This window comes from Notechis scutatus, chromosome 6 (genome assembly GCF_049901735.1).
Source record: "Notechis scutatus isolate UNSWTSFEM ecotype Mainland chromosome 6, rNotScu1.2, whole genome shotgun sequence".
Classification (NCBI taxonomy): domain Eukaryota; kingdom Metazoa; phylum Chordata; class Lepidosauria; order Squamata; family Elapidae; genus Notechis; species Notechis scutatus.
In genome coordinates, this window is record NC_142014.1 from 31,000,004 (window position 1) to 31,026,765 (window position 26,762).

A 26,762-nucleotide genomic window follows, 5' to 3' on the forward strand; every position below is an offset into this window, starting at 1 on the left:
CTATTCTCTAGAACCAGTTGTTAACATTCTACGCAGTTCGGAGAACCGGTTGTTAGAAGAAATTACTGGCCTAATCCTGTAAGGAAGGCAGGAAGGAAACATTCTGGTGTTGCTTACAGAAACTGCCTCTCCGTTAACCCTTATTACATTCTTGGCAGGGCTAGACTTCCTGTCTCTGCCAAGAAAAGCTCTGGAAATATTATTATTGGAGTTCTGTGCTTCCTTATTGGAAAATTAATCCCACAAAATAGGATGTTCATCTGAGGACAAATCTCCTTTATGTGAGCTCATAACATATGTCTATGGTCTCTTTAGAGTTGCCTACAGAAAGAGAGGGGGGAAAGGGGTTTGAATGAGCAGTGCAGCAGCTTGCAAACTGAAAGTGCATTCCATAAATGTTTTCAGAGATAGTAACTAGGTGACCGAAGTTTCTGCCATGCCAAATTCTACCAGGAGAGCCTGATTGATGACTCTGGGCTATGGAGGTGTCCCATTGGAGAATATGAATTATGATATACCCAGGGGGTGGGGGGAAAACCAGGATCCAGGGTGACAATGAATTATGTGTCTCAGAGTAGGCTCCACCCAGGCAGTGCCAGACGTGTTCACTCCCAATAAATCCTTTTGAAGTTTTGGAAGTTTGGCTCCAGACTCATGATTTAAATGGGGGTAACTGCCGGAATCCTGACACTTTAGATGTTCCCTTTCTCCACCTAAGTAATAAATCATTTGTAAACTCTCAAATACAAACAAATTGGATGATAGATAGTCCTTGACCTACAACCGTTTCATTTAAAGTTACAATGGCACCGAAAAAGGCAACTCGTGATTGTTTTTCACACTTTCACACTGAAAATCGCTGTAGCGTCTCCCTGGTCACATGATCAAAATTCACCTGCTCGGAAACGGGCTCGTATTTATGACTGTCACGGTGTCCCAAGGTCACATGATCCCCTTTTGTGACCTTCTGACAAAAGCCAAGTCAAAAGGGAAGCCACATCCACTTAACAACCATGTGACTAATTTACAACTGTGGCGATTCACTTAGCAACAGTGGTGAGAAAGGTTGCAAAAGGAAGCAAAACAGTCATTTTCTCGCTTCGTGACAGAAATGTCAGGGATCGTTAAGTCGAGGACTTCCTGTGCAAAGAAGGGCGAGGGACAGGTTGTCCTGGTTGAGCGACCGCAATTGGGGAATGGCAGATCGGTCCTTAAATGAACCCGTCGCTCGGTGGAAATCACGACGGTGCTTAGGATCCAAGTTCGGCTTTGCTTTGCTTTGCTTTGCAAAACCGAAAAGGTCAAAAATGTTGGCAGGGGAATGAAAAGTCAGCAGTAAAAATCATTTTTTTGGCTGAGCAGAATTCAAAAACAAGGTAAGTCCATGCACATCTGCCCATGTTTGTAAGATTTATAAGGCTTGGTGAGGAATTTTGACAGGCAAATTGCAAAAGTCTGCAGATTGGGAATAAGGGAAAGGAAGCACCCCAGAAAAGCCATATATTTTCTTATCCTTCTATATTTCATCCTATTGTGTTGGGGAATGTTTATTAAAAAACACTAAAACCCAGCTAGGGCATTCCTAATATTTAAATCAATGAATTGCTCTCCGTTTCCTGACAGACAGAATGAATTACTGCACTTTTAAGCCATTCTATAACTTGCCTTAGTTTTGCAATTACTAGTAGTGGACTAATATCTCCCCTATGCAGCCTGTGTGTATCATATGGCAAGTTCTGACCAAAACCTTCCTCTGTTTGGAACTTGCTCCAGCTCAGAAATTTATTTATTTTTAAAAAGCGTTATAAAAGAAGTGATTTTCTCCCCTCTGCAGGGTACGAATCTTGAAAGCCTCACATCTATCTCATGTTCAAGAATTTCCCTGGTTAGAGAGATATTTTTATTGGGAATTTTACCTGGAATATATAGTAAGGAATTGAAATGTTTGATTGTAAATGTATTAACAGTGGCTAGGATTGTATTTGCTAAAAATTGGAAAAATGAAAAAATACCAACGCAGGAGGAAGTTATTAAGAAAATAATGGAATGTGCTGAAATGGGTAAATTGACATTTGAAATTAGAGAACAAGAAGATAAACAATGTTATAAGATTTGGGATCTATTTTATCAATGGTTAGAAAATAAAATATGGTAATGAAATATGTAGAATTTTACAATACAAGGAGAATAGAATTATATAGAATATATAAGGATGTATTATTATATTATAATTATGGGATGGATTTAGGATGATATTATGAATTGTTATAAGATAAATCAATTTAAAAATATGGAATATCTCACATAACATGAATGAATAATAGCATAGTCAAATGATTGATTAACAATGATAATAAATGTATTTAGAAATATCTGTTTGATAATATGAGAATATATACAAACAATTGTAAGTGAGGACTATGGAGAAGATGCACAAAAAAATTGTAACCAACTGACACACTATATGTATGTAATTGGAAGATGGCTTTATGTTTTTATGTTTTGTCTGTGTATGTTTGTCTAAAAATAAAAAAAAATTCTTTGGAAAAAAAAAAGAATTTCCCTGGTTAGAAAGTACAATGCAAAGATGTCACTTCCTCTGTCTGGCTGCAATGCTGTGAACTCTGTCATATCTGGGAGATTTTGTTATTTGGTGTTTTTGTTGTTGTTGTTGTTTTGTTTTGTTTTGGAGATCCAACTGTGGAAAAGATTTAGAGCACAGGAAAATGAAAGGAGGAAGGGAGGGAAAGGGAGGGGGAGGAGAGAGAGGGAGGGAGGGAGGGAAAGGAAGGAGAGAGGGAGGGAGGGATAAAGAGAGGAAGGGAGGGAGGGAGGGAGAGAGAGGGAAAGGAAGGGAAGGAGAGAGGGAGGAAGAGAGGGAGGAAGGGAGGAAGGGAGGGAGGGGGAGAGAAGGGGGTACAGGAAGGAAAGTAGGAGGGACAGGGAGGGAGGGAAGGAAGGACGGAGAGAGGGACGGACAGGAAAGAAGGGAGGGAGGGAGGGAAGAAGGAAAGAAGGAAAGAAGGATTCAATCCAGTCCACATCATTTCCTCAAGTCCTTCCAATGGACTTCACACACACACACCCAAATTCCCTCCTTAGGTATCACTTAAATCTCAGCCATTATCATAACCAATTTTCCTATAATGAGGTTTTAATTGGTGTGTGGAAACTATCAACAGAATCTAAGCTGAGTTCTCTCTAATTTGGGCCAAAAAGCCAGAGTAATTGCTAACCATCGATCGGGAACTTTTTATACAGGAGCCGAAAAGAATGGGATGGAGCTAAATAAGGTACAGAAGGCCCCGGTTGTTATGGCAACACCCCGCTCCCCAGCACCACGTCATCATCGCCAAGAGGGATGGGACCAAGTCCTGGCAACCAGTTCCTGCTCCTAGCAACTGTGTGTGCTTCCATGGGAGAATCTGCTTCGTTCTCACCTCACCTTCCTGAAAACAATCACGAGAAAGCGTTTCCTCTTTGCAGATGTTATGGAAACCAAGGACGGAAAATATCATAGTCACAGGGGTTCAGGGTTTTTTCCTTCCCAGCCAAGACTGATAGGTTCTCCATAAATGCCTTTTGGCAATTGCAAGAGGAAGGATAACAGAAGAGCAGAGTTGGAAGGGACCTCGGAGGTCCTCTAGTCCACCCCCCTGCTTAAGCAGGAAACCCTATACCATTTCAGCCAAGTGGCTGTCCAATCTCTTCTTCAAAATCTCCAATGATGGAGCAGCCACAAATCCTGCATTGAAGCCATTCCACCGGTTAATTATTAGGAAATTTCTCCTGAGTTCTAGGTTGCTTTTCTCCTGGGTTAGTTTCTATCCGTTGCTTCTTGTCCTGCCCTTCAGGTGCTTTGGAGTAGCTTGACTCCCTTTTCTTGGGAGCAGCCCCTCAAATATTGGAAGTTGCTATTGTGTCCCCCTTAGTCTTTCTTTTCATAGAAAATAAAAAAGTCTCTCCCTCTCTCTCTCCCTCTCCCTCTCCCTCTCCTTCTCCTTCTCCCTCCCTCTCTCTCTCTCTCTCCCTCTCTCCCCTTTATCCAGGAATTCAAACATATAGATGTCTTAGCTGAATCCATGCAAAGTATCAGGAAAGGACTAAGTTCGAATACTCAATAAACGTTCAATAAGAAATGCACATTCATTAAAGCAAGGGTGTCAAACTCTATTTCCTTGAGGGCCGCATCAGAGTTGTGTTTGACCTTGAGGGGAGGGCATGGGGGCGCGTGGCTAGAGTAGGCATGGCCAGGTCAACGTCACTCATGTCGGGGCCACCTGTAGGGGCTCAAGTGCTCTGCCAGCGAAAATGCGCTCCCCACTTCCATTTTGGGCTGTGGAATCATCCTGCAACCTTCTGCCAGCAAAAACAGAACTTGTGAGGGCCATGCGCACACCTCCTGAGCTCCGTTTTTGGCTGTGATGCAGAGGTGGTATTCAGATGGTTCTGACCGATTCTCGAGAACCACTAGCGGAAATTTTGAGCAGTTCAGAGAACTGGCAAATGCCACCTCTGACTGGCCCCACCCCCATCTACTCTCTGCCTCCCATTGAGTCCCAGCTGGGTCTTCTTTGGTTGCCCTGCACAGGAGAACGGAGTTGGAAAGCAGGTTAGTGGGGTGGGGAGGAAATGGGATTTTGCAGTATCCTTCCCCTGCCACGCCCCCCAAGCTATGCCCACAGAACCAGTAGTAAAAAATTTTGAATTCCACCACTGCTGTGACAGCTTCCTGCAACCCTCTGCCAGCAAAAATGAAACTCGTGAGGGCCCTCCCGAGCTCCATTTTCACTGACAAAGGCACCACAGGGTGGTCTTTCGCTATTTCCAGGTCGGCTCCATGGGCCAGATATAAGACTCTGCGGGCCGGATCCAGCCCATGCGCCTTGAGTTTGACATCCCTGCAATAAAGGAAAGAAAGGATCTTGCAAAAGCTTGCATAACCAGCTCTATGACTGAGTTTCATATTAACCTCAGGAGTGGCATTCAGCCGGTTCAGGCTGGTTCGAGCAAACTGGATGTTAAATTTACATCTGGTTCACTGAATCAGTAGTTGAACCGACTGGATGGCGCCGCCCACCCCTCCCCTGCCCTCCCAGGAGTCTCCACGTGGCACGTTTTGGATGCAGGTAAGTGCAGGGTCTGGGAGGAGGCTCTGGGAGGGGGAAAAAAATGAGGCTCCTGGAAGTTCCGGAAGTCTGGAAATGGGCCTGTTTTCAGTCTCCCAGAGGCCCGAGGGAAGCCTCCGGACTCTGGGGAAGGTGAAAAACGGCCCTCCTGGAAGTTCTATCGGTAGGTTATGCCCGCCCAGCAACCGGGCAAAGAACAGGTTGTTGGGATTTTTTGAATCCAACCCCTGGTTAACCTCCAGGCTCTTGATCATCTTAGTCAACAGTTATTCTCTATGTTTGTTTTACAGCCTCAGACTTTCACCTGTTTTCACCCTGGCAACTTGTAACAGAAAGTGCTTGCCTCTCAGCATGCAAACCATAAACAAACCTTCCCTTATCTGCAGCTTCTAAGGCAACAAAGATTTCCACTGCCTACATCCTTTGCCTCCTTGTGAAGATGACCTATGCATAAGCCCATCTTTTTGTTCCGGCAACTGCAGATGATATCTGTAGGTTTATATGATATTGCTAATAAAACACACAGAATTCCCTCTCTCTCTAGCAACCAGCCCTAGTAATTATTACAATCCAGCAGCTTGTAGATATGGATATATATGCTGTACTATATCCATAGTGTAAAATGAGACCAAGTCATACTGCCACCTGATAGAACATCTTACAAAATGCACAACTGCCAGTGTCAAATTCAGTATAATGGCTTTCGATCACTCTTCTAGAATATAGTCTTTTTAACCAGTTAACCAAGAGACTAATGTGTGCTATGTGTATGTTCCTATGAGATATGGCATGTTCCTATGGCACCTGTTAAGCACAGGGGAAATCAGGAGATTCAAAAGGAGTATAAAGATGTATTGCAAGCTTAAGCTCTCTACAAGAATCTGGCCAACTAACAGTCCAGAGAAATGAGCGGGTGATAAGAAAGACATTCAACCACATAAGCAAAAAAAAATAATCTTGTAATTTTGTTTTAATCAGTAAGGTTGCCCTGTTTTCATCATCTAATTCTAAAGCTTACAAGTATGGTGAACTGCCCTTTCCTAACTCACTCCATGGCTAAGATTAGATCTCTTAAGATCTCTTGTGGGCTTCCAGGGACTCGTGACTTGTGACATAGAATAGGATAGGATAGGATAGGACAGGACAGGACAGAACAGAACAGAACAGAACAGAATTCTTTATTGGCCAAGTGTGATTGGACACACAAGGAATTTGTCTTGGTGTAAATGCTCTCAGTGCACATTAAAAAAAAAGATGCATTCGTCAAGAGTCAAGAATCATCAGGTACAACACTTAATGATAGTCATAGGGTACATGAGCAATCAAATCATATTAGGAAACAGTCAATATAAGTCATTAGGATACAAACAACAAGGTTACAGTCACAAGTGGGGGGGTGGATGATAAGGAGTGATGAGAAGATTAATAGTGATAGTAGTGCAGACTTTATAAATAGTTGGACAGTGTTGAGGGAATGATTTGTTTAGCAGAGTGATGGCGTTTGGGGAAAAAAAACTCTCCTTGTGTCTAGTTGTTTTGGTGTGCAGTGCTCTATAGCGTCGTTTTGAGGGTAGGATTTGAAACAGTTTGTGTCCAGGATGTGAGGGGTCTGTAAACATATTTGACCCCTCCCTCAGATTCAGCCTGGTTATCTCCTACAGCCGCAAAACCTAAGCAATGTTGAGATGCCTTCAAGAAAAGGCTACCTCAGAGCTACAATAATACTAGCTTCAGATCATCCTGAAATGTGATTTAGATGTTGGACCAAGTGAACGAAGACTCACGGTTGAGTTTCAGTCATAGAAACTCATTGGTTGGTGTGCAGTCAATCGCTTTCTTAGACTCAGACTGTATCTGTAGGGCTAAAAGAAAGAAACATCCTTTCATAAGCTATCTTGAGCTACCGGGGGAATAGGTAGAAGGTATATCTAATGAATCAACCAAAAGGCTCCAGGTTTATTTAAGCCCAGCATATGTTAGATCAAAGTAAGCCAACACCTAGAAAAGTCAATTTTAGAGAAAGAGATGCTACATCAGGTAAAGCTTTCTATGAAAACAACCAGCTAGTATTTGATGCAGTGACAATACACAGCCAGTTCATTTGTCCAGGAGCGATGAATGGCCATAGCCCCCAGCTTAATGGTCCATTAGTGTCAGCTGCAAGTACAGCATTATGTGATGTCTGCAGCAGCCTTCTCTCCAAAAGAGGTTTTCTATCTGAAATTTATGTCTCCTCTGTTAGGCCCTGAGGTTGCATTCAGCCATGGAAGGAAAGTACCCCTTTCCCAATCTTGCTGATCAAATGCCTCCTGAGATGCTGAGCAAAGACTCTCTGCCATCTGCCTGCTTGGGTGTGGCTGATGGGCCAACTGAGACAATGTGGGAATAGCGACTCTTCACAGGGGGACACAATCTTCATCCCAGAGGAAACGGGATGGAATGAAGCCGTTGGAAAACTCCCCAAGATGAGCTGGCCCATTCGTTTTTAGATTGACTGCCTAAATCAGGAGGCAGCTTCGTTGCGTGGATAATGGGGCAGGGGAAAAGTGAAAGAGGGAGAAGGAAAGAAGGAGAGGAAAGGGAAGGAGAGGAAGAGGAAAGGAAAGAAAGGGAAACGGAAGGGAAAAACAGAGAAGGGGGAAGAGAAAGGAGGGGAGGGGAGAGGGGGAAGGGAAAGAGAAAGGAGAGAATAAAAGAAGTAAAGGGAAAAATAAAAGTAAAGAAGAGGAATGGAGGAGGAAGGAAAGAAAGGAAGGAAGGAGGAAGGGAAAGAACAGAGAAAGGGGAAGGGAGGGGGAGGAGATGAGAGGAGATGAGAAGTGAGGAGGAAAGGAAGGAAGGAAGGAAGGAAGGAAGGAAGGAAGGAAGGAAGGAAGGAAAAACAGAGAAAGGGGAAGAGAAGGGAGGGGGTGGGCAAGGGGAGAGGAGGGGAGGGGAGGAAGGGAAAGATAGAGGGAGGGGAGGAGAGGAGAAGAGAAGAGAGCCACCTAATTTCCCTCGCTACCTTGTCCCTGCCATATATATCACTCCTGCAAGAATTACAAGCCGAAGAGGGGCTCTCCGCATGACTGCCTCCAACACACCCACTCTGCCAGCCTCTCTGATACCCCTGAGCAAACAAGACAAAGGCCTTGTTTCCTGTGAGCTACAACTCAACTACAAAGCCCACTAACAACCTCCGCTCATCTTTGCCTCCCCCCCCCATCCCCAGCGGCTAGTGAGAGGCACCCATCTGTCGACAAGACCACCAGTGAAGCTGTTGTGCGCAGGCAGATCACCGAGGCTCTCTGCTCATCTCCAAGTCTGATTATTTATGGCTTATTCGGTTGGCCAAAACTTTCATTAAATCTCCGGCATGACAACTTCATTCATTCAGACCAGACTGGTTTTTTAGACGATATTTTTGTTTTGTTGTTGTTGTTGTTGTTGTTGTTTTAAACAAAGCACTATATTCTTATTGGTGGAATTCAGTGGTGGGATTCAAATATTGTTGCCACCGGTTCGGTGGGCGTGGCTTGGTGGGCGCACTTTGCGCGCATGCACGCACTTTGTGAAGGTGCAGAGGTGTTCTAACTCGCCTCCTGCAAGCCTGCACAATCCCACTTGCTTCAGCAGCTGCCGTGCGGCACAATTCTATGCCGCGCAAAGCAGCTGCGCCTAAAATTCAGCAGATAAAAATGAGTATGGGAGCCCGGGCGGGTGGGTGGGCCCAACAGCTGAATGGCGGAGAGAACGGTTCAGTCTCCGCTGCTCATCGCTGCTAGTGGCTCCCAGAACCAAGCCGAACTGGTCGAATACCACCACTGGTGTGGTTGTTTTATTGGATGGCGTGGCTGTTGCAGGGTTTATTATTCCAGCAGCAATAAAAAAAAAAAAAGGAAGGAAGGAAATAAAGATTAAACAGACCCAACGTATTTAACCAGGTCTTCTGAATGGCTGGATTTGCCCATGTTTTTGCTCTCCCGCGCCAGGAAAAGAAAACTGGTGATTTAAGACCTAGTCCTCGACTTACAAACAATTCCTTTAGAATTGACCGAAGATACAACAGCACAGAAGAAAGGGACTTATGTCCATTTTTCACACTTATGACCGTTATAGCATCCCCAGGGTCACGTGAACAAAATTCAGGTGCTTGGTAACGGGCTTGTATTGTTGTGGTTTGCTGGCAGCCTGTGCAGAAAACAACAGAATTGGACAGTGGGGAAGAACGGGGTCCACTCCGGGAGTCTGGAGAGAACTCGGATGCGGGTCCTGCATCCGATGCAGAGATGGGGCCAGGACCATCTGGGAGTGGGGTGCTGACTCTGGAGCCTCGGCCCTGCAGCGTCTTTGACCCTGAGCAAACAAGAAAAGGCCTGTTCCGTGGCGCCCCCCCCTTGCCCCCGGCCCCCGCCTGGTTGGGGGGCAGTCACGAGGCTCAAGGACACCAAGGAGGCTTTTGTTGCCAGTTTTATTGCTTTTTTTGTTGTGGTTTGCCAGTGTGCAAAACAGCAGGGGACAGGGGGAAGGGGTCCAGTCCGGGGGTGGAGCTGCTAGAAGGCAAGAGCAGCTGAAACAAAAGGGATGACTTGGGAGTAAGGCTGGGAGGCGATTGCCCCTCCCATAAGGGATAAAAGTCAGGCTAAGATGATGATACCTTTGCAGGAAGCAAAGTATTTCAATCAGATCAGTCATTCTGGAAGCTCTTTGTACTTCAGTTGGTTTATTTTCTAGTTCATTTGATACTTCTGTTTTTGGCAGCACTTCACAGAACTGAAACGTGGGTGCTTATCTTGGGGGACTGTTTGAGATTAATTCTGGCTGGGAATGAAAATAATTCCCAGTGTTGCAATAAACTAAGCCTTGTTTTTAGCATAAGTGTGCATGTAATTACGGTTTAGGAAGCCTGGGTCAGAACACGTATTTATGACAGTCCCCTTTTGCGACCTTCTGATGAGCAAAGTCCATGGGGAAGTTTAACAACCATGTGACTAATTTAACAACTGCAAGGATTTACTTAACAACAGTGTCAGGAAAGGTTGTAAAAGGGAGCAGAATTCACTTCACAAATGTCTCCCTTAGCCACGGAAATTTTGGGGTCCATTGTGGTCGTAAGTCAAGGAATACCTTGCAGATGGTTCTCAACGTACAACCAGTGGCATAGCAACTGTTCAAAAGTACGATGGATACCCCAAAAGGGACTTACAACCAGGTGCTTACAACCAGTTTCCTCCCTGATTGTGTAACCACATTTTTAACCACTGGGAAATATTTTCATAAACCAGTCTCCATTTATGGCTATCTTTATGGCCAAGATCATGTGATCACAATTTTTGATATTTTTTTGCTGAAAACTGGCATTTGCTTTGGGACGCAGTGGTTCAGTGGCTAAGATGCTGAGCTTGTTGATCAGAAAGGTCAGCAGTTCAACAGTTCGAATCCCCAGCGCTGCATAACGGAGTGAGCTCCCGTTCCTTGTCCCAGCTTCTGCCAACCTAGTAGTTCGAAAGCATGTAAAAAATGCAAGGAGAAAAATAGGGACCCCTTTGGTGGGAAGGGAACAGCATTCTGTGTGCCTTCAAAGGCATTTAGTCCTGCCGGCCATATGACCACCAAGACGTCTTCGGACAGCGCTGGCTCTTTGGCTTTGTAACGGAGATGAGCAGCGCCCCCTAGAGCCAGAAACGACTAGCATGGATGTGCGAGGGGAACCTTTACCTTACAAAAGATGTGGATATTAAATTTTAAAAAAAACCAGAGCACCTTTTATCTGAATGGATCTACACCTTAAACTACATTCCTTCACAACTCAAAATAAGAGCACCAATTGGCATGCTTTTTTAAAAAAATGCAATTGCACATATTTAATATCTGTAAAAGAGAAACCCCTCCAAAAAAGGAGGACATACAATTCCAGTTAGCTCTCCTTCTTGCAATTTTGTCTGGCCTGGTTGTTATCGATCCAAGGGGATATTAGCAGTGACCTTGGAGACTTGGCTCCCATTAGGAGAGAGACCTACGAAACTGATGAGAGATTTTTTTTTTCCCTTTATTCATCCAAACCACTTAGCATTATTTTCATAAAAAACAGGCTTAAAAGGGAAAAGCAAGTGCATTAGTAAAACAAAAATGGCCAGGAGACTTTAGAAAAAGATATGTTTCTTTTAGACCGAGTTGCTTACACCATTGACCTGTCTTTCAACAAGTTCCTTTTCAAATTTTTATTTTTTAAAATATAGAAAATTAAAATACAAACTCCAAGGAGAAAAAAAAGGAGAATTTTTTTTCTAAGAACAGAACAAAGTAAAAGCATTAAAAAGATGAATTAAATAGTCAAAAAGCAGAAACTGGTATTATCCCCTCTAATTCAGCACTGACAAATATAGCAATAGCAATAGCACTTAGACTTATATACCACTTCACAGTGCTTGTACAGCCCTCTCTAAGCAGTTTACAGAATCAGTTTATTGCCTGCTACAATCTGGATCCTCATTTTACTGACCTCGGAAGGGTGGAAGGCTGAGTCAACCTTGAGATGGTCAGGATTGAACTGCTGGCAGTGGGCAGAGTCAGCCTGTGATGCTGCATTCTAACCACTGTACCACCAGGAAGGAAATTGAGGAAGGGGAGATAAGAAGGAAGGAAGGAAGGAAGGAAGGAAGGAAGGAAGGAAGGAAGGAAGGAAGGAAGGAAGGAAGGAAGGAAGGAAGGAAGGAAGGAATAGCACTTATATACCACTTCACTGGGCTTCACAGCCATCTCTAAGCAGTTTACAGAGTCAGCCTGTTGCTCCCAACAATCTGGGTCCTTGTTTTACCCACCTCGGAAGGACAGAAGGCTGAGTCAACCTTGAGCTGGTCAGGATCGAACTCCTGGCAGTGGGCAATGAGTTGGCCTGCAATGCTGCATTCTAACCACTGCACCACCACGGCTCTTATTAATAATATATGGCGACAATAATAACTTTCTCCCCTTGCAAGTCAGCTCCAAGATTCCTAAACGTTTGGATCTATTTGCAGCCAATTTGATCTAGATAATAAGATAATGTAATGTAACATAACAATATTTTGTATTATATTTGTATATTATATAATTTGCAACATAGATCAATATTTCTCATTTGGCAAATAAGATGGGTGGACTTCAGTCTCGAGTCCCTTCATGCTCACAAGAGATCCAAGTCCAGTCCACCTTGAATTCCATTAAATCTTATCTCCCGCCAATTTGTTTTGACCGTTAGTCATTCAGATTCTTGTAAAGAGTGTTTAGCATGCAATAAACCTGTACTTATTTGAACCACCTGATTTCTTGCGCCTGACACAGGATTCCCTCATTTTTGGCAGCTGCAGCACACGGCTGATACGATGTACTTCCTGTGTGGTGTATAAATACAGATAATAAAACTGGTGTCATCCTCTGCTTTAGGAAAGCAAAGAAAAAGCCAGGGGAGGAAACCCATGGGTGAAGACCTATGCATATGCATGAAACAGATGTCAGCATTATTTATATTGACTTACGGCTTATATTGATTGTTTCCTAATATGATTTGATGGCTTATTGTACCCTATGACTATTATTAAGTGTTGTACCTTATGAATCTTGACTCTTGGTGAACGTATCTTTTCTTTTATGTACCCTGAGAGCATTTGCACAGATTCCTTGTGTGTCCAATCACACTTGGCCAATAAAGAATTCTATTCTATTCTATCATCCATCCATACTCCCAGGGAGGCACAAAGATTCCCCATCAGTTTGTTGCATTTGGCAAACCAACAATGGTTCTATGTTGCCCAGGGACACCAGACTCTCATTAAGCCTGGTTCAAAAGATCACCAAATGGCCACACAGAGTATTTGGCCAAGTGTCAAAACCACCCTCTGTCTATTATAGGTTCTTTTCCCCCACTAAATAAATTATCGTCAGAATCCTAACCACTGGTCACAGTGTTTATAAATTAAGAAGCTGGTTCATCTCCAACAATTAACAGTTTCCCCGCCTTCTCGGTATGATGAGCTGAAATGTATTGTATTTTAACTAAATGGGTCAGAATATTTACCATGTTTCCCCAGAAATAAGACCCTGTTTTACTTTTTGTTTTTTATTCTTTAATGAAAATGTTAGTTTAAGGTACTTTATTTAAGAAGACAAAAGCCATATTAAGAAGACAGGTATGAGAATAAAGCTGCCAATATTATAATATTCATGTATCAGTATAAGCTATCTTAAGCACATTGTGTTGATTGCTACATTTAAAAAATAATATAACAGAGTCAGAAAAAGCGCAGTAGAGGTGTAAGCTAATACTCCTTATCTGTTCCCCATAACAACAATAACCCTGTGAGGTGGGTTGGATTGAGAGAGTGTGTTTGGCCCAAAGTCATTCAGTTGGCCTTCATACCTAAGGTGGGACTAGAACTCCCCATCTCCTGGTGATTGGCCCAAAGTCACCCAGTTGGCTTTCATGCCTAAGGTGGGACTAGAACTCACAGTCTCCTGGTGATTGGCCCAAAGTCACCCAGTTGGCTTTCATGCCTAAGGTGGGACTAGAACTCACAGTCTCCTGGTGATTGGCCCAAAGTCACCCAGTTGGCTTTCATGCCTAAGGTGGGACTAGAACTCACAGTCTCCTGGTGATTGGCCCAAAGTCACCCAGTTGGCTTTCATGCCTAAGGTGGGACTAGAATTCATCATCTCTTGGTTTCTAGCCTGGTACCTTCACCACTAGACCAAACTAGGCCAAAGTTGACGAAGGATAATGTGCTTCCTAAACCTAAATTCACAAACAAATAGTCCTCAACTTACAACACTTTGTTTTAGTGAGCATTTGAAGTTGAAAAAAGTGACATGTGATCATTAGTCACATGATCAAAATTTGGAGGTTTGGCAACTGGCATGTCTTTATGATGGTTGATCCCCATTTGCGACCTTCTGACGAGTGAAGTCATTGAGGAAGCCCAATTCATTTAACAACTGTGTGACTCATTTAACAACCGCACTGATTCACCTAACAACAACTGTGTCAAGAAAGATTATAAAATGGGACAAAATGTCATGCCCCTGGTGGAGACTGACTCTGAGGGAGAGGAGGAACAGCTGACAGGGAGTGGAAGTGTGGCTCCAGAGGTTGTGGAGGAGGCTGGGGAAGGGCAGAGGCAGCTGAGTAGTCAGAGGAGGACCCAGGCCCATCCCCTATCCATCCTAGGGAATGCAGGGAGGAGAGAATAAGGGAGAGACGTGGTCTACTCCAGAGCAGAGGGCCTTGATCCTCTTCATGGGCTGCAGCTGTGACAACTGAATAAGAGGACGGACACGCATACGGGCTGGAAACAAAGTGTGAAATTATCTCTAGTTTATGGTTCCTTTCTGAGTTTGGCGTCCTTCCCAGTGTGTGTTCTGTTATCTGTGGATGTCCTCCAGCCCTTATCTTGCCTGGTTTGTGTTGTTTTTTCCCTCTTTCTTGTAACTGCTTGTGTGGGAGTTTTTGTCTTCAGTCAAGGATGTTTGGAGCTTGGATGCAAAGTAAAGGAATAAAAGAGGTTTCACCAGGTTTTTGTGACTGTGTTTATTTTGTATCCCACCCTGGGTCATCACAGAAAACCTACCAAACAACTGACTTGTTGTTAACCATGGAAGTTTTGTGCTCAATTGTGATTGTAAGTCAAGGACCACCTGTGGCCGGGGGGGGGGGGGATTCTTCCTTCTTCTCAAAAATAACCACAGGTAACGTGAAGTTGTGGAGACAAGTCAAGGCACCATACCTAGATTCATATCCAAGCTAATGGCCACTGTGGGGTTAAAAGGGTGGGGAGAATTGAGGGCTTCTTCCTTTCTATTATCATAATATCTAGCGGGTCCCCAACTCACGGGTCAACCAGTGAAGTTGAACTTGGAAGGTGGTAGAACAAGCAAAGTTTCCTTCATCTGGTGCATAATTAGCCTAAGAATTTCATAATCACAAGTCATTATAATGGCCACTAGTTTTGGTGGTTTTAAAATGGGTATGGAGAATTGATGAAGACTTATCAATTATCTATTAATCTATTAATATCTATTAGAGTATTGATGAGCCTTGGTGGCGCAGTGGTTAGAGTGCAGTACTGCAGGCTACTTCTGCTACCTGCTGGCTGCCTGCAATTTGTCAGTTCAAATCCCACCAGGCTCAAGGTTGATTCAGCCTTCTGTCCTTCCAAGGTGGGTAAAATGAGGACCCAGATTGTTGGGGACAACATGCTGACTCTGTAAACTGCTTAGAGAAGGCTGTAAAGCACTATAAAATGGAATATAAGTCTAAGTGCTATTGCTATTACTATCAGTGTTATTTCTGAGTTATGGGTGCATCCCACCAAATATCAGTTGCAGAAGAACAACAGAAGAGAGATACATCTCAAATCTGGCTTATGAGCACACACAAACTTCTGTTTGGCCACTGTACAAGTAAGATAATGTTTGTCTTAATCAAGACTATCTATTTGGATGTGAAAAGTATATATACAACAGTGATCCCAAAGTTGTTTTTTCAAAAGGCAACTTTCCTTGAAGATGTTTTCCTTCTCATCCAAGAAGCTTCTTCAGTTCTGACTGGATTCAAAAGCACCTCTGGGACAACCTTGACCTGGATGACTGAGAATCTTCATAAGACACACAGTGGTAACTTAACTTCACCCCATGAATTACAGTTATCCAGAACAGAATTCAGATTCGTTTGTAAAAATGTTAATTTCCCTGGCATTAATTTCTTCTGTTTTTTAAGGTGAGAACAGAAGGCCCTTCATTAAGAACTCGTCACCTTTATTTATTTATTTGCTTATTTTTAATTAAACCTGCTCAGACTTTTATTTGTATGCTGTGTTTAGTGAGTCTGATTTATTTTGCAAATTCCCTTGGCTAAGGCTAAGGGCAGGAGCTTCTGATTGACACAGGCAGGCATAGTCCTCAGGGCAAAAGCAATCGCCCAATTGCTTTCTTGCATCATATTCCCCTCCAGAATTCAACTCTTAATTAATCCTTTAAGACCAGTCAGCGCTCCACCGTAAACCCCGAGTAAGCGATTAGGGAAGCTGGGAATTACATGCAGTGTCTTCCCCTCTTTTCAGAGACAAAGTTGTAGAGGCAAACATGTCTGGGTTGCAGATTAAAAAAGAACCACCCTACTGTACCAAACAGCGATTTAGAAAACTCACACAGGCCAGAGGGAAGGTACTCCAGAACGCCCAAGAAAAAAAAAAAAAAGCCAGCTGGAAACGTTGTCAGTTTAAAGACGCCGTTCAGGTTCAGAAGACAACAAGTGCCGCCAGCTTAACAAACTACCCCGGGTGGGTAGGACATGAGAAGCTAAGGAGCCTCCTAATGACAAATCAGCTTGCAATTCAGACCAGCAAACACAAAACATGTTTAGAGATTGGAACACAGAAAAGAAAGAGATCTTCCTTGTGTGATGGTGACAAAACAGCTTCCTCCCCCCGCCCACCCCAGTGCAAGTTTAAAAGGGTGTGGAAAGCAGGGTCCAACAATGCAGTTTTGAAAGGTTTATCTTAAAGTGAGTTTAGTCATCTAAGATTTTCAATCCTGGCTATACCGGTATAATGTTAAGGACCATCTTATCTTCAGCACCACGGACAGCAGTGCACTAAGTTGAATGATAAAGGCTGACTTTTCTGGTTCAGGATTATGACTCTTGGGTGACTCATAATGTTTTCCTCCGCACATCCCAGACGCTCTTCTGTGACCTGAATGTTAAGAGGTGCAGGAGAAGTAGACAGCCTCTTTTTGTCACAAATGCATTCACTCCTCCGGCTGTTCCACAACAACCGAAGGGCAAGGTGTTACTTCTGTGTGCACCTGCACAAAATAGGCTACAAGTCACAAAGAATGAGAAATGTCTCCTTTGTCTATCTATCTCTCTTTCTCTGTCTCTCTTTCTCTGTCTTGTTCTCTCTCTTTTTCTCTCTATTTCTCTCCTTCTCTTTTTCTCTATCTCTTCTCTTTCTCTCTGCCTCTCTTTCTTTCATTTTATTTTCTCTCCCTCTTCTCTTTCTGTCTCTCTCTCTCTCTTTCTATCTCTTTTTCTCTTTCTCCCTCTTTCTCTCTTTCTTATCTTTCTCTGTCTCTGTCTCTCTCTGTGTGTGTGTCTCTCTCTCTCTTTGTCTGTCTCTGCCTCTTTCTCTCTCTCTCTTTCCTTCTCTCTCTGTCTCTCTCTTTCCCTCTCTTCTCTCTCTCTCTCTCTGCCTCTCTCCTTCTTGTCTTTATTTTTTCTTTCTCTCTTTTCTCTTTCTCTGTCTCTCTGTGTCTCTCTCTTTCTATCATTTTCTCTTCCTTCCTTCCTTCCTTCCTTCCTTCCTTCCTTCCTTCCTTCCTTCCTTCCTTCTTCCTTCCTTCCTTCCTTCTCTTTCTTAGTCTCTGTGTGTGTGTCTGTCTGTCTGTCTGTCTGTCTCTGTCTCTCTTTCTCTGTCTCTGTTTCTCTCTGTGTGTGTCTGTCTCTGTCTCTCACATACAACAAGAGATAGATAGAAAGAGAAAGAGGGGGAAGGTCAACCAGTGAAGTTACAAACACATCAATGGGGCATCTGAGTAGTGTGGAGAAAGAGAGGGGGGAGGATACCACCATTCTTTCAATTAATTTCAGGGAAGGTGATGGACTGGTTTTGAATTTAAAATTCAAGGAAAGACGGTAAGGGAAAAGGGGTGAGCAAACAAACTACCTTTTTGAGTTTGGGCAGAAGGTGTGGTGTTCTTAAGCTCAATGCTGAGCCAGAGGATTCCAACAGGAATCAACGTTATTAAATAAAATCAACAACCCTCTTGTATTATGTGTTTGGTAGATTACCAGGGTATCCATTGGTCTGTTTTCATTTTTTATTGCTACTACTTAAACAACCTCAGGACTCTCAAGTCAGAATTGAGAAACTATTTCAGATTCATTAATCTCAACCCCACATATTGGTATTTCCCAGAAAGCTTAAAGAGCACAAAGAGTTGTTTCCACTATGATGAGAGGCCTTAGACAGTTTCTTTCTAAGATGCTGCCATACCGTGGAGTATATTTTTACTGAGTATCTTTCAGGTCTCCTGACAGAGAACATGTGAGCACATTTGTGTGACGAGCACAAATTTGCAAGGAACTTGAGAGAAACAGGAGAAGAATGCAATATGTTATATGTGTCAAAAGAGGAAGGCAGAACTGCTAAGCCAGGAAGCTGATAATTAGATTGCAGGTAATTCTTTCCGAGAAAGAGATAACCAGATGCAAACTGCTATGTGGCTCTTGGTGAGACTGTTATGGAGTTGAGCAGCATCTGGAAAAAGGCTCTCGCCATACATACATTCCTTGCTTCTCACTTCCTTCCCAGTTCTTCTCCCATCAAAATTTCCCACCATCTCTGCTTTCCTATTCTCTGCTCTCTATTCCCCAGAGAAACATGGAGATGGAGGAGGAGGAGAAAAAGGAGGAGGAGGAGGAAGAAGGAGAAGGAGGAGAAGGAAGAGGAAGAGGAGGAGGAGGAAGAGGTATGACTGTGGCACCCTTGAAGTTTGGTTGCTTTCTTGTAGACTTTCAATACCCAACTAGATAACATCTAGTAAACAAAGAGCAAACCACACCCCTTTCTAGCATTGATGATGCTACCTAGTTAGGTAATGAAATGTCTGCAAGAAAGCAACGAAGCTCAAAGACCTCACAGTTCAACCCTGAGCTACATACATTCTCTTCTAAAGGAAACAAAGGCTGTTGTAATGGTGCAACTAAAGTAGTAATTAAGATATTCTGTTACCATCAGCAATAGAGATGTTTTGAATTAATAACAGCTTTCCTCCCAAGTTGTTTATCTGTTATGGTCAGTCCCACAAGTAGATCACTGTACACTTTTCCTTATGACACACAAAACAGTTAAGTGCAGGAAATTTCTTAGAAATGCCCTAAACATTTGTTTCTGTTTTTCTGGTTTTCCACATAGTAAGAAACAAAGTCAGCAATAGTTTGCAAGTCAGCTCATTAACTTTATCTATGACTAGGGATGGGAGGAAATAAGTACAATTAAGGATTAAATTGTAGTTCTGGTAACAGTACTACCTACCATGAAAAAAAAATTGAGAATTATCAATGTCACAAACTGACAATATTATGTGTAATGCATTTTACATTGCTAACCTCCCCCGATCTCTCAAAATTTTCCCCAGAGCACTGGAATGTATTTATGCAAGACATAATTCATCTTCAACTTGCTATCATATTTTGCATTGTCTTCTTGGGTTTTGAGATATTTAATTAGGTTGGGAATCTAGAAAATCCATGCGCTTTGACAATACCAATATCCCATCAGCTGTTTGGCAGCTGGGAGGGTGGAATGGTGACCTGTCAATCAAAATCGAAGCATCTGCCCTTTTATGCAAAAAAAAAAAAAAAAAAAAAAGAGCTGATTTTGCACCACAGAAATACACAACCACAGTCTGTACCACAGACACTGAAGGATATTCATGAGTTCTCAAGTGGAACTGAACACAAATACTTATATTTGAACCAGCACATTCTTTTGAAATATGAGTCCTGTGGAATATGGAGATGGTCTCCAAACTACCTTATCTTAATCACTTGCATCCCAGCTGTACAACACTAAGTTCATTTATCAATTATTAAGTTTCCAACTTATTTTTGTTTGCATATTGCCCACTCTGTGTTGTTGTATCCTTAATCCATGCTTCTTCTAGCTCACAAAATGTGATAATAATCAAATGGAAATCTGGAGACATGTGAACAATATATAAGAGCTTTATTATTAAGCTTTTGGAAAAGGGGATTCTGCTCATGGCAGAAGTCATTTTCCCCAGGAGGGCTGGGGTTTATATATAGGTTCAAATATACAGTCTCTGCCCCTTTTCTGGGTTCACAATCTATCCAAGCTACATATCTCCCTATGCTACATCCATATTATTGTAGTGTAACACCTGTTTCCTTGTCCTTGGAAACTATCCTTGTTCTCATGGCTTGTCTTCCTGTTATGGTCCTGTTATGACCTTCTATAATACAATAGATCATTAGCCAGTTCCTTTCGGGCCATGATAACCTAGTATCTCCTTCTCGTATCCTTATGCCAAGAAGTACAGGCCCATGTTCTACCCAAAAGCCTGACAAAATAGTACATGTTTATTAGATATAGTTATATAACTGTCCAATAATCATTACATAGTTCAAATATTGGATAAGTATGGCTTCCCTTCTTCATTTTCACAGGTATAACTCATAATATGTAATTTCTACATATAACAATCCAGCCTCTCTTTTGATACCATCTTATACCTCACAACAATTGCATGGTGTGTGTGAAAACACACCACGTTGCTAGCTGTCCATCACATATCCACTGCTCTGCTGTTCTAAGTTCTGCATTTGCCACTCAACAGCATTACAGATTGTCAATCCCACGTTTAATGAAGCACCTCTTTCAGGTTCATTAAAGCAGCCACGTCTTTGGCTAGCCTTGTCCAGCTACTTCAGAAGTTCTTCTTGGTTCCCTCTGTAACCAAAACCGCCTTGCCCGGGGAGACATAGGGAGGGAAGAGTACAGGGAGTCCTCGACTCATGACCAAAATTCACATCACTAAGTGAAAAATTTGTTAAGTGAATTTTTGTCCCATTTTACGATTATTCTTGCCACCATTGTTAAGTGAATCACTGCAATTGTTAAGGTAGCAATCCAGTTGTTAAGTGAATCTGCAAAAGGGAAATCACATGACACCCCCCCCCCCCAGGACGCTGCAACTGTCATAAATATGAATCAATTGCCGAGCATCCCGATTTTGATCATGTGACCACAGGGATGATACAACGGTCGTTAAGAGTGAAAATCAGTCAGAAGGGACTTTTTTCAGTGCCATTGTAACTTTGGTCACTAAACAAACCATTGTAAGTCGAGGACGACCCACAATGTGGCTAGGAACGCCCACAATTTGACTAGATTTCTGAAGCAGCTGTACACTTTAAAAGATGCGGCTGCTTTGATCCTTCAGAAGTGCTTCGGACATGCTCTTCCTGGGTTTTAACCTCTGGCACGTTTGAAGAATTGTCACAGCTTTAATAAATGCAAACACATGAAGTATTTTAATGAGATCGGAAGATGAAAGGGAAGAATGAAGTACATTTAGGTATCCATTTTCAAAATCAGGACAAGAAAAGGTGAAGTTCTACTTACTACCAAGGCTGTGGATCTGTTACTCAGGAGTTTTTCAATGTCTTGAGCTGCACTTTCCACCAATTGTCGTGCATTGTTGGCTTCCACTGTGTATAAATTTTTGTTCCTCTGATATATCTGAAGGAGGAAACGAAACAAGACATCTGAATAATGATGATGATTACAATGACGAGGAGGAGGAGGAGGAGGAGGAGGAGGAGGAGGAGGAGGAGGAGGAGGAGGAGGAAGAAGAAGAAGAAGAAGAAGAAGAAGAAGAAGAAGAAGAAGAAGAAGAAGAAGAAGAAGAAGAAGAAGAAGAAGAAGAAGAAGAAGAAGAACAACAACAACAACAACAACAACAACAACAACAACAACAACAACAACAACAACAACAACAACAACGGGATTTTTGAATATAGACAGATCATCATTTGGAACACAACACACCAGATATCACAGTTGTTGAAAACCGAAGTGTACAATTTATTGATATTGCTCTTACCAGGGGACGCCAGAGTTGAAGAAAAAGAAGTCATGAAACATCGTGACCTGGACACTGAAACTATGTGATCACTGCCATTGTTAAGTTAGTCACACAGTCATTAAATGAATTTTGCATCCCCATTGACTTTGCTTGTCAGGTCACCAAACAGGGATCATGTGATCCCAGGATACTGCAACCATCATAAATATGAATCAGTTGCCAAGTGTTTGAATTTTGATTATATGACCCTGGTGATGCGGCAATGGTCATAAATGTGAACAAGTCATAAGTCATTGTTTTCAGTGCAGTTGTAACTTCACCCGGGTCTCTAAACAAATGGTTGTGAGTTGATGATTAACTGTATTCATAGAATGAAGCAAGAGTAAGTGTGCCTTATAATTATTTGACCCAGCAACTGTTGTGTCATCTTTCCTCATGTGTTGAGGGTACTCAACCATCAAAAGCCAAAGGTCTTATCTCAAACAATAATTTCATCTTTTATTATAGTTACAGACCAGAGTTGGGTCTTATTTCCTTGTAGGTTTTCTGACCAAGGCTTCCAAGACCGTAATTGAGCACACGCTTATTTTAAAAACAAGTCTTCTTTTATTGCAACACTGGGAATTATTTTCATTCTTAGCTGATAATTAATCTCAAACAGTCCCTCGAGAAAAGCACCCACCTTTCTTTCTTGTGAAGTGCTGCCAATAACTGAAGTGTCAAATGAACTAGAAAAGAAATCAACCGAAGTACAAAGAGCTTCAGGAATGAATCTGAACCGAATAAACGACTTTGCTTCCTGCAAAGGTTTCATCACCTTTGCCTGTCCTTTATACCTTAGGGAAGGGGCAATCACCTCCCAGCCTTACTCCCTAGTCACCTCTTTTGTTTCAGCTGCTCTCACCTTCTGGCAGCTCTGCACACACGCGCACTGGGAACAGGCTCCCCTTGTTCCTCTGCCTCGCTGCTGCCAGACTCCAGAGGCTCCGGAGGCAGCACCCCACTCCCAGATGTTCCTGGCCGCATCTCTGCATCGGATGCAGGACCCTCATCCGAGTCCTCTCCAGACTCCCAGACTGATCCCCTTTCTTCCCCAATGTTCGATTCCGCTGCCATCTGCACAGGCTGCCGGCGAACCACAACAGTAGCTCCTTCTGCACATTCAAGGCCTTGAAAAATCAGAATTTTAAATCTCAGAGAAGAGAGGGCTCTAACTCTTGCCAAATTACAGTTCTCAGCACTCCTGAGCGGCATTCCTCAAACCGAGAAATCTGATGTTGTAATTAGCGGTGGTCAAACCCTTTCTATTTTAAAGAACACAAAATGTACCCATGTACAGAGATGGATTGCTGCATCTTCATGGCAACCAAAACAACTGGCTTTTTTCAGGAGAAAAAGGAACATGCTTAGATTTAGTTCTGGATCATACCCTTTGTGTAATATTTTCTAAAGAAGAATTCTTGATTGGGGCTTAGTCTATAAACAGACTCTGTTGAAATGATGTTGCGGTTAAAGTTGCTGAGCTTGTCAGCTGGAAAGCCAACAGCCTGGGTTTGAGACCTGAGTGCTGCGTGACACGCTGAGCTCCCATTCATTGTTCCAGCTTCTGTCAATCTAGCAGTTCAAAAGCATGCAAATGGAACAGCTGCAAAGTATTGGTTGGGCTACTCTAAAGAAAAGAAGAATTAGGGGGGACAGGATAGCAGTATTCAAATATTTGAGGGGCTGCCCCAAAGAGGAGGGGGTCAACTTATTCTCCAAAGCACAGAGGACAGGACAAGAAACAATGGTTGGAAACTAATCAAAGAGAGAAGCAACCTGGAACTAAAGAGAAACTAAAAGTGAGAACAATCAGTCAGTGGAACAGCTTGCCTGCAGAATTGGTGGATGCTCCATCACTGGAAGTTTTTAAGAAGAGTCTAGACAGTCACTTATCTGAAATAGTATAGGTTCCCCTGCTTGAGCAAGGGGCTGGATTAGAAGACCTCCAAGCAGCTCATTCTATTCTATTCTATTCTATTCTATTCTATTCTATTCTATTCTATTCTATTCCCTATTCTATTCTATTCTATTCTATTCCCTATTGTATTCTACTGTACTTTACTCTACTCCATTCCATTCCATTCTCCCTTCCCTTCCCTTCCCTTCCCTTCCCTTCTTCTATTCTATTGTATTTCTATTCTATTCTATCCCCTATTGTATTCTACTCTACCCTACCCTACCCTACCCTTCAATTCCATTCCATTCCATTCCATTCAAATGCAAGTAGATAAATAGGTACCAGTTCGGTAGGAAGGTAACAATGATCTGTGCACCTTTGCCATATAGCTATGCTGGCCACATGACCATGAAAAATGTCTTCAGACAACACTGGTTCCCTCGGCCAAGAAACAGAGATAAGCACTATGCCCTAGAGCCAGACCTAACTAGACAGAGAAACTGTTATTGTTATGCTATGAACAAGACTCTCTTTGACAAGAGATTCTGATCTTTTGTTGAGCAAGGCCAACACGAAGGGAACAATAGTCTCAGGGTACATTGAAGCCACAAGTTAATTAAGAGAAAAATATGTTGCCTTCTCAAGAAATCTACAGGCAAGGTCTAAAGAAACAGGAAACGCTCCGATCAATTGCAATGAATCAGGCGTTTTATTACCGAAGAAACCCAGATCTCTAACAGTAGCTTAAGGCGAGGCGAACACCCAAGAAAAATGTATTGATGAAGTCAACAGATGGCCTGAGCTTCTCGAGACATTATGCTTCTGCTAAGAGGGTGTCACATTGTTTTAAAAGAAGCCAGCCAAGGCAGCACAAACAGAGATAGGTCCCAGGCTAATTCATTGGACAACTTCCAATGCTTCAGGCATTACACATTTCACAAAGGGGAAAAAATGGCCTGATTTGGCCAACCATCAATAAATCCCAACCCCAGCATGGCTTAAATGTTTTATTATGGCTTGGTATTTTCGGGGACATAAATGCTTCTGTTCATCAATCTACCATTTCTGGAGGCAATCAGCACGGGTAGTAAATCTGTTTATAAAAAACAGAATAACAGAGTTGGAAAGGACCCTGGAGGCCTTCTAGTCCAACCCCCTGAAGGAGACCCTACCTCATCAGAAATACATAATTAAAGGCCTTGTTTTCCTCAATTAACAGAATGACAGAGCTGGAGGGAACCTTGGAGGTCATCTAGTCCAAGGGTCACCAACCTTTTGGACCTCAGGGACCAACAAACTCATAATTTTAAATCCCGTGGACCGGAGACCCTGGGGAAAATCCCCCAAAAAAGTCTGCAGGAAAATTCCCCACCCCGTTTTCCTACCGATCGATTGTTTTTTATTTGGGATTGCAGGATACTGTCTCCAGCTCCGTTTTCAGGGGGAGAAAGAGAGAGAGAGAGAGAGAGAGAGAGAGAGAGAGAGACTGTTGGCTTCATGCAAGGAAAGTAGCAGAAGCAGCAGAAGTCTTTCTTTCTCTCTCCCAAAATCCGCCAGAAATGAGTCTTTGAGAGACTTGTCACAATGACGCAGCCTCTTGGAGCAGGTGGCCTTGCAAGACTCATTTCTGGCAGAGTTTGGGGGAGAGAAAGAAAGACTTTGGCTGCTTTCCTTGCATGCAGCCCAAAGCAGAAGAAGAAAGAAGCGGAAAGAAGCAGCTCAGTGGCCAGGCCAGGCATATGGGGTGAGTGGGACAAGTTCCCCCGCTCTGCCCTTTCCCCCCTCCCCTCACTACCTCATGTTGTTCGCAATGCAAACGACACAAGCCTTGTGTTCCCATGGGCCATGTGGGTGGCGCAGCCTTGTGTTCCTGCGCAGCCTGGATTAATTGCTTTGGGGTGACATTTCTCTGGGGACCCCCAAAATTTTCTCATGGACCACCAGTAATCCCTGGTCCAACCTTTTGCATAAGCAGGAAACCTTATACCATTTTGGATAAATGGCTACTGCCTCATAGTTATGATGGCCGCAATGTCCCAGATCATGTGATCCCCTTTTGCGACCTTCTGACAAGCAAAATCCCAATGAGGAAATCCAGATTCACTTAACAATCATGTGATTAGCTTAACAACTGGAGATAATTGACTTAACAACTGTGGTATAATGGGGCAAAACTCACTTAACAAATGTCTCGTTTAGCAACATATATGTTGGACTCAGTCATGGTCGTAAGTCAAGGACTACCTCTGTTTTGTCCATAATATGTATGTTTTGTTTAGGTTGCCTATAATATCATATACTCGTGCTTTGCTACGAAACTATGTGGTCAGGCTTAGTTTTTGGGGAGGAAAATAAGGGGAAAAAAGTCTGCCTCTGCCTACCAGCTTCCATCGGTATTCATCTGGCTAGCATTCTGTCAGTGTGTGAGAGAGCTGATGGCTGTTTGGAAACCAAAACAGTATTTGCTGTGTGAGCAAGAAGGAGACAGCAAGGAGCCTGGGCATGGCTTAGCTCAACTGTGCTGTATTAAAGCTGCTTGGTGCTGCTGTGAAACTGAAACTGAAACTCCTCTCCTCTGCTTGTGTTTTGCATTTGGTACAGATTTCTTTTCAGGTGGGGAGTGGGAGTAGAACTCTTTAGCATCAGAGCATGTTAATAATAATAATAATAATAATAATAATAATAATAATAATAATAATAATAATAATAATAATAATAATATAGGTAATACTCTAAATGCTCTGAGGGTCATTTGGAAAAATCCTTTCTTAGCGAGCCCCTAGAAGCCAAGAGGAACATACAGGCCAAATTTCAAGTTTGTAGGCTTTAGGGTTCTGGAGATTTTGTGAAGATGCGTGAGTGGTATTTCGCTTTTATATATATAGAAGATTATGTGTGATATTTACAATAGTGTACATATTTTGTTTTTGTTTGTTTATTCAATTTATTTGCCACCCATCTCAGCCTCAAAGTGACGGCAATATATTTGATTTGTGATATATATAACAAATGGGTTTCTTTGTGCTAGAGACAGATTAAAATGAGCTGATGCAGTTTTAGTTTTAACTAGG

General features: G+C 42.7%; 1 protein-coding gene across 6 annotated transcripts in view; it reads right to left on the reverse strand.

Moving 5' to 3' along the window:
- The window catches only part of CACNA2D1 (calcium voltage-gated channel auxiliary subunit alpha2delta 1), a 318,569-nt gene that overhangs the window by 233,249 nt on the left and 58,558 nt on the right, over nt 1-26,762 (reverse strand). For all 6 annotated transcript variants that reach the window (XM_087967845.1, XM_087967844.1, XM_087967842.1 and 3 more), the window contains exon 3: nt 21,290-21,406. In XM_087967845.1, the coding sequence (XP_087823971.1) occupies nt 21,290-21,406 (117 nt within the window). The remainder of the gene's footprint in view (nt 1-21,289; nt 21,407-26,762) is intronic.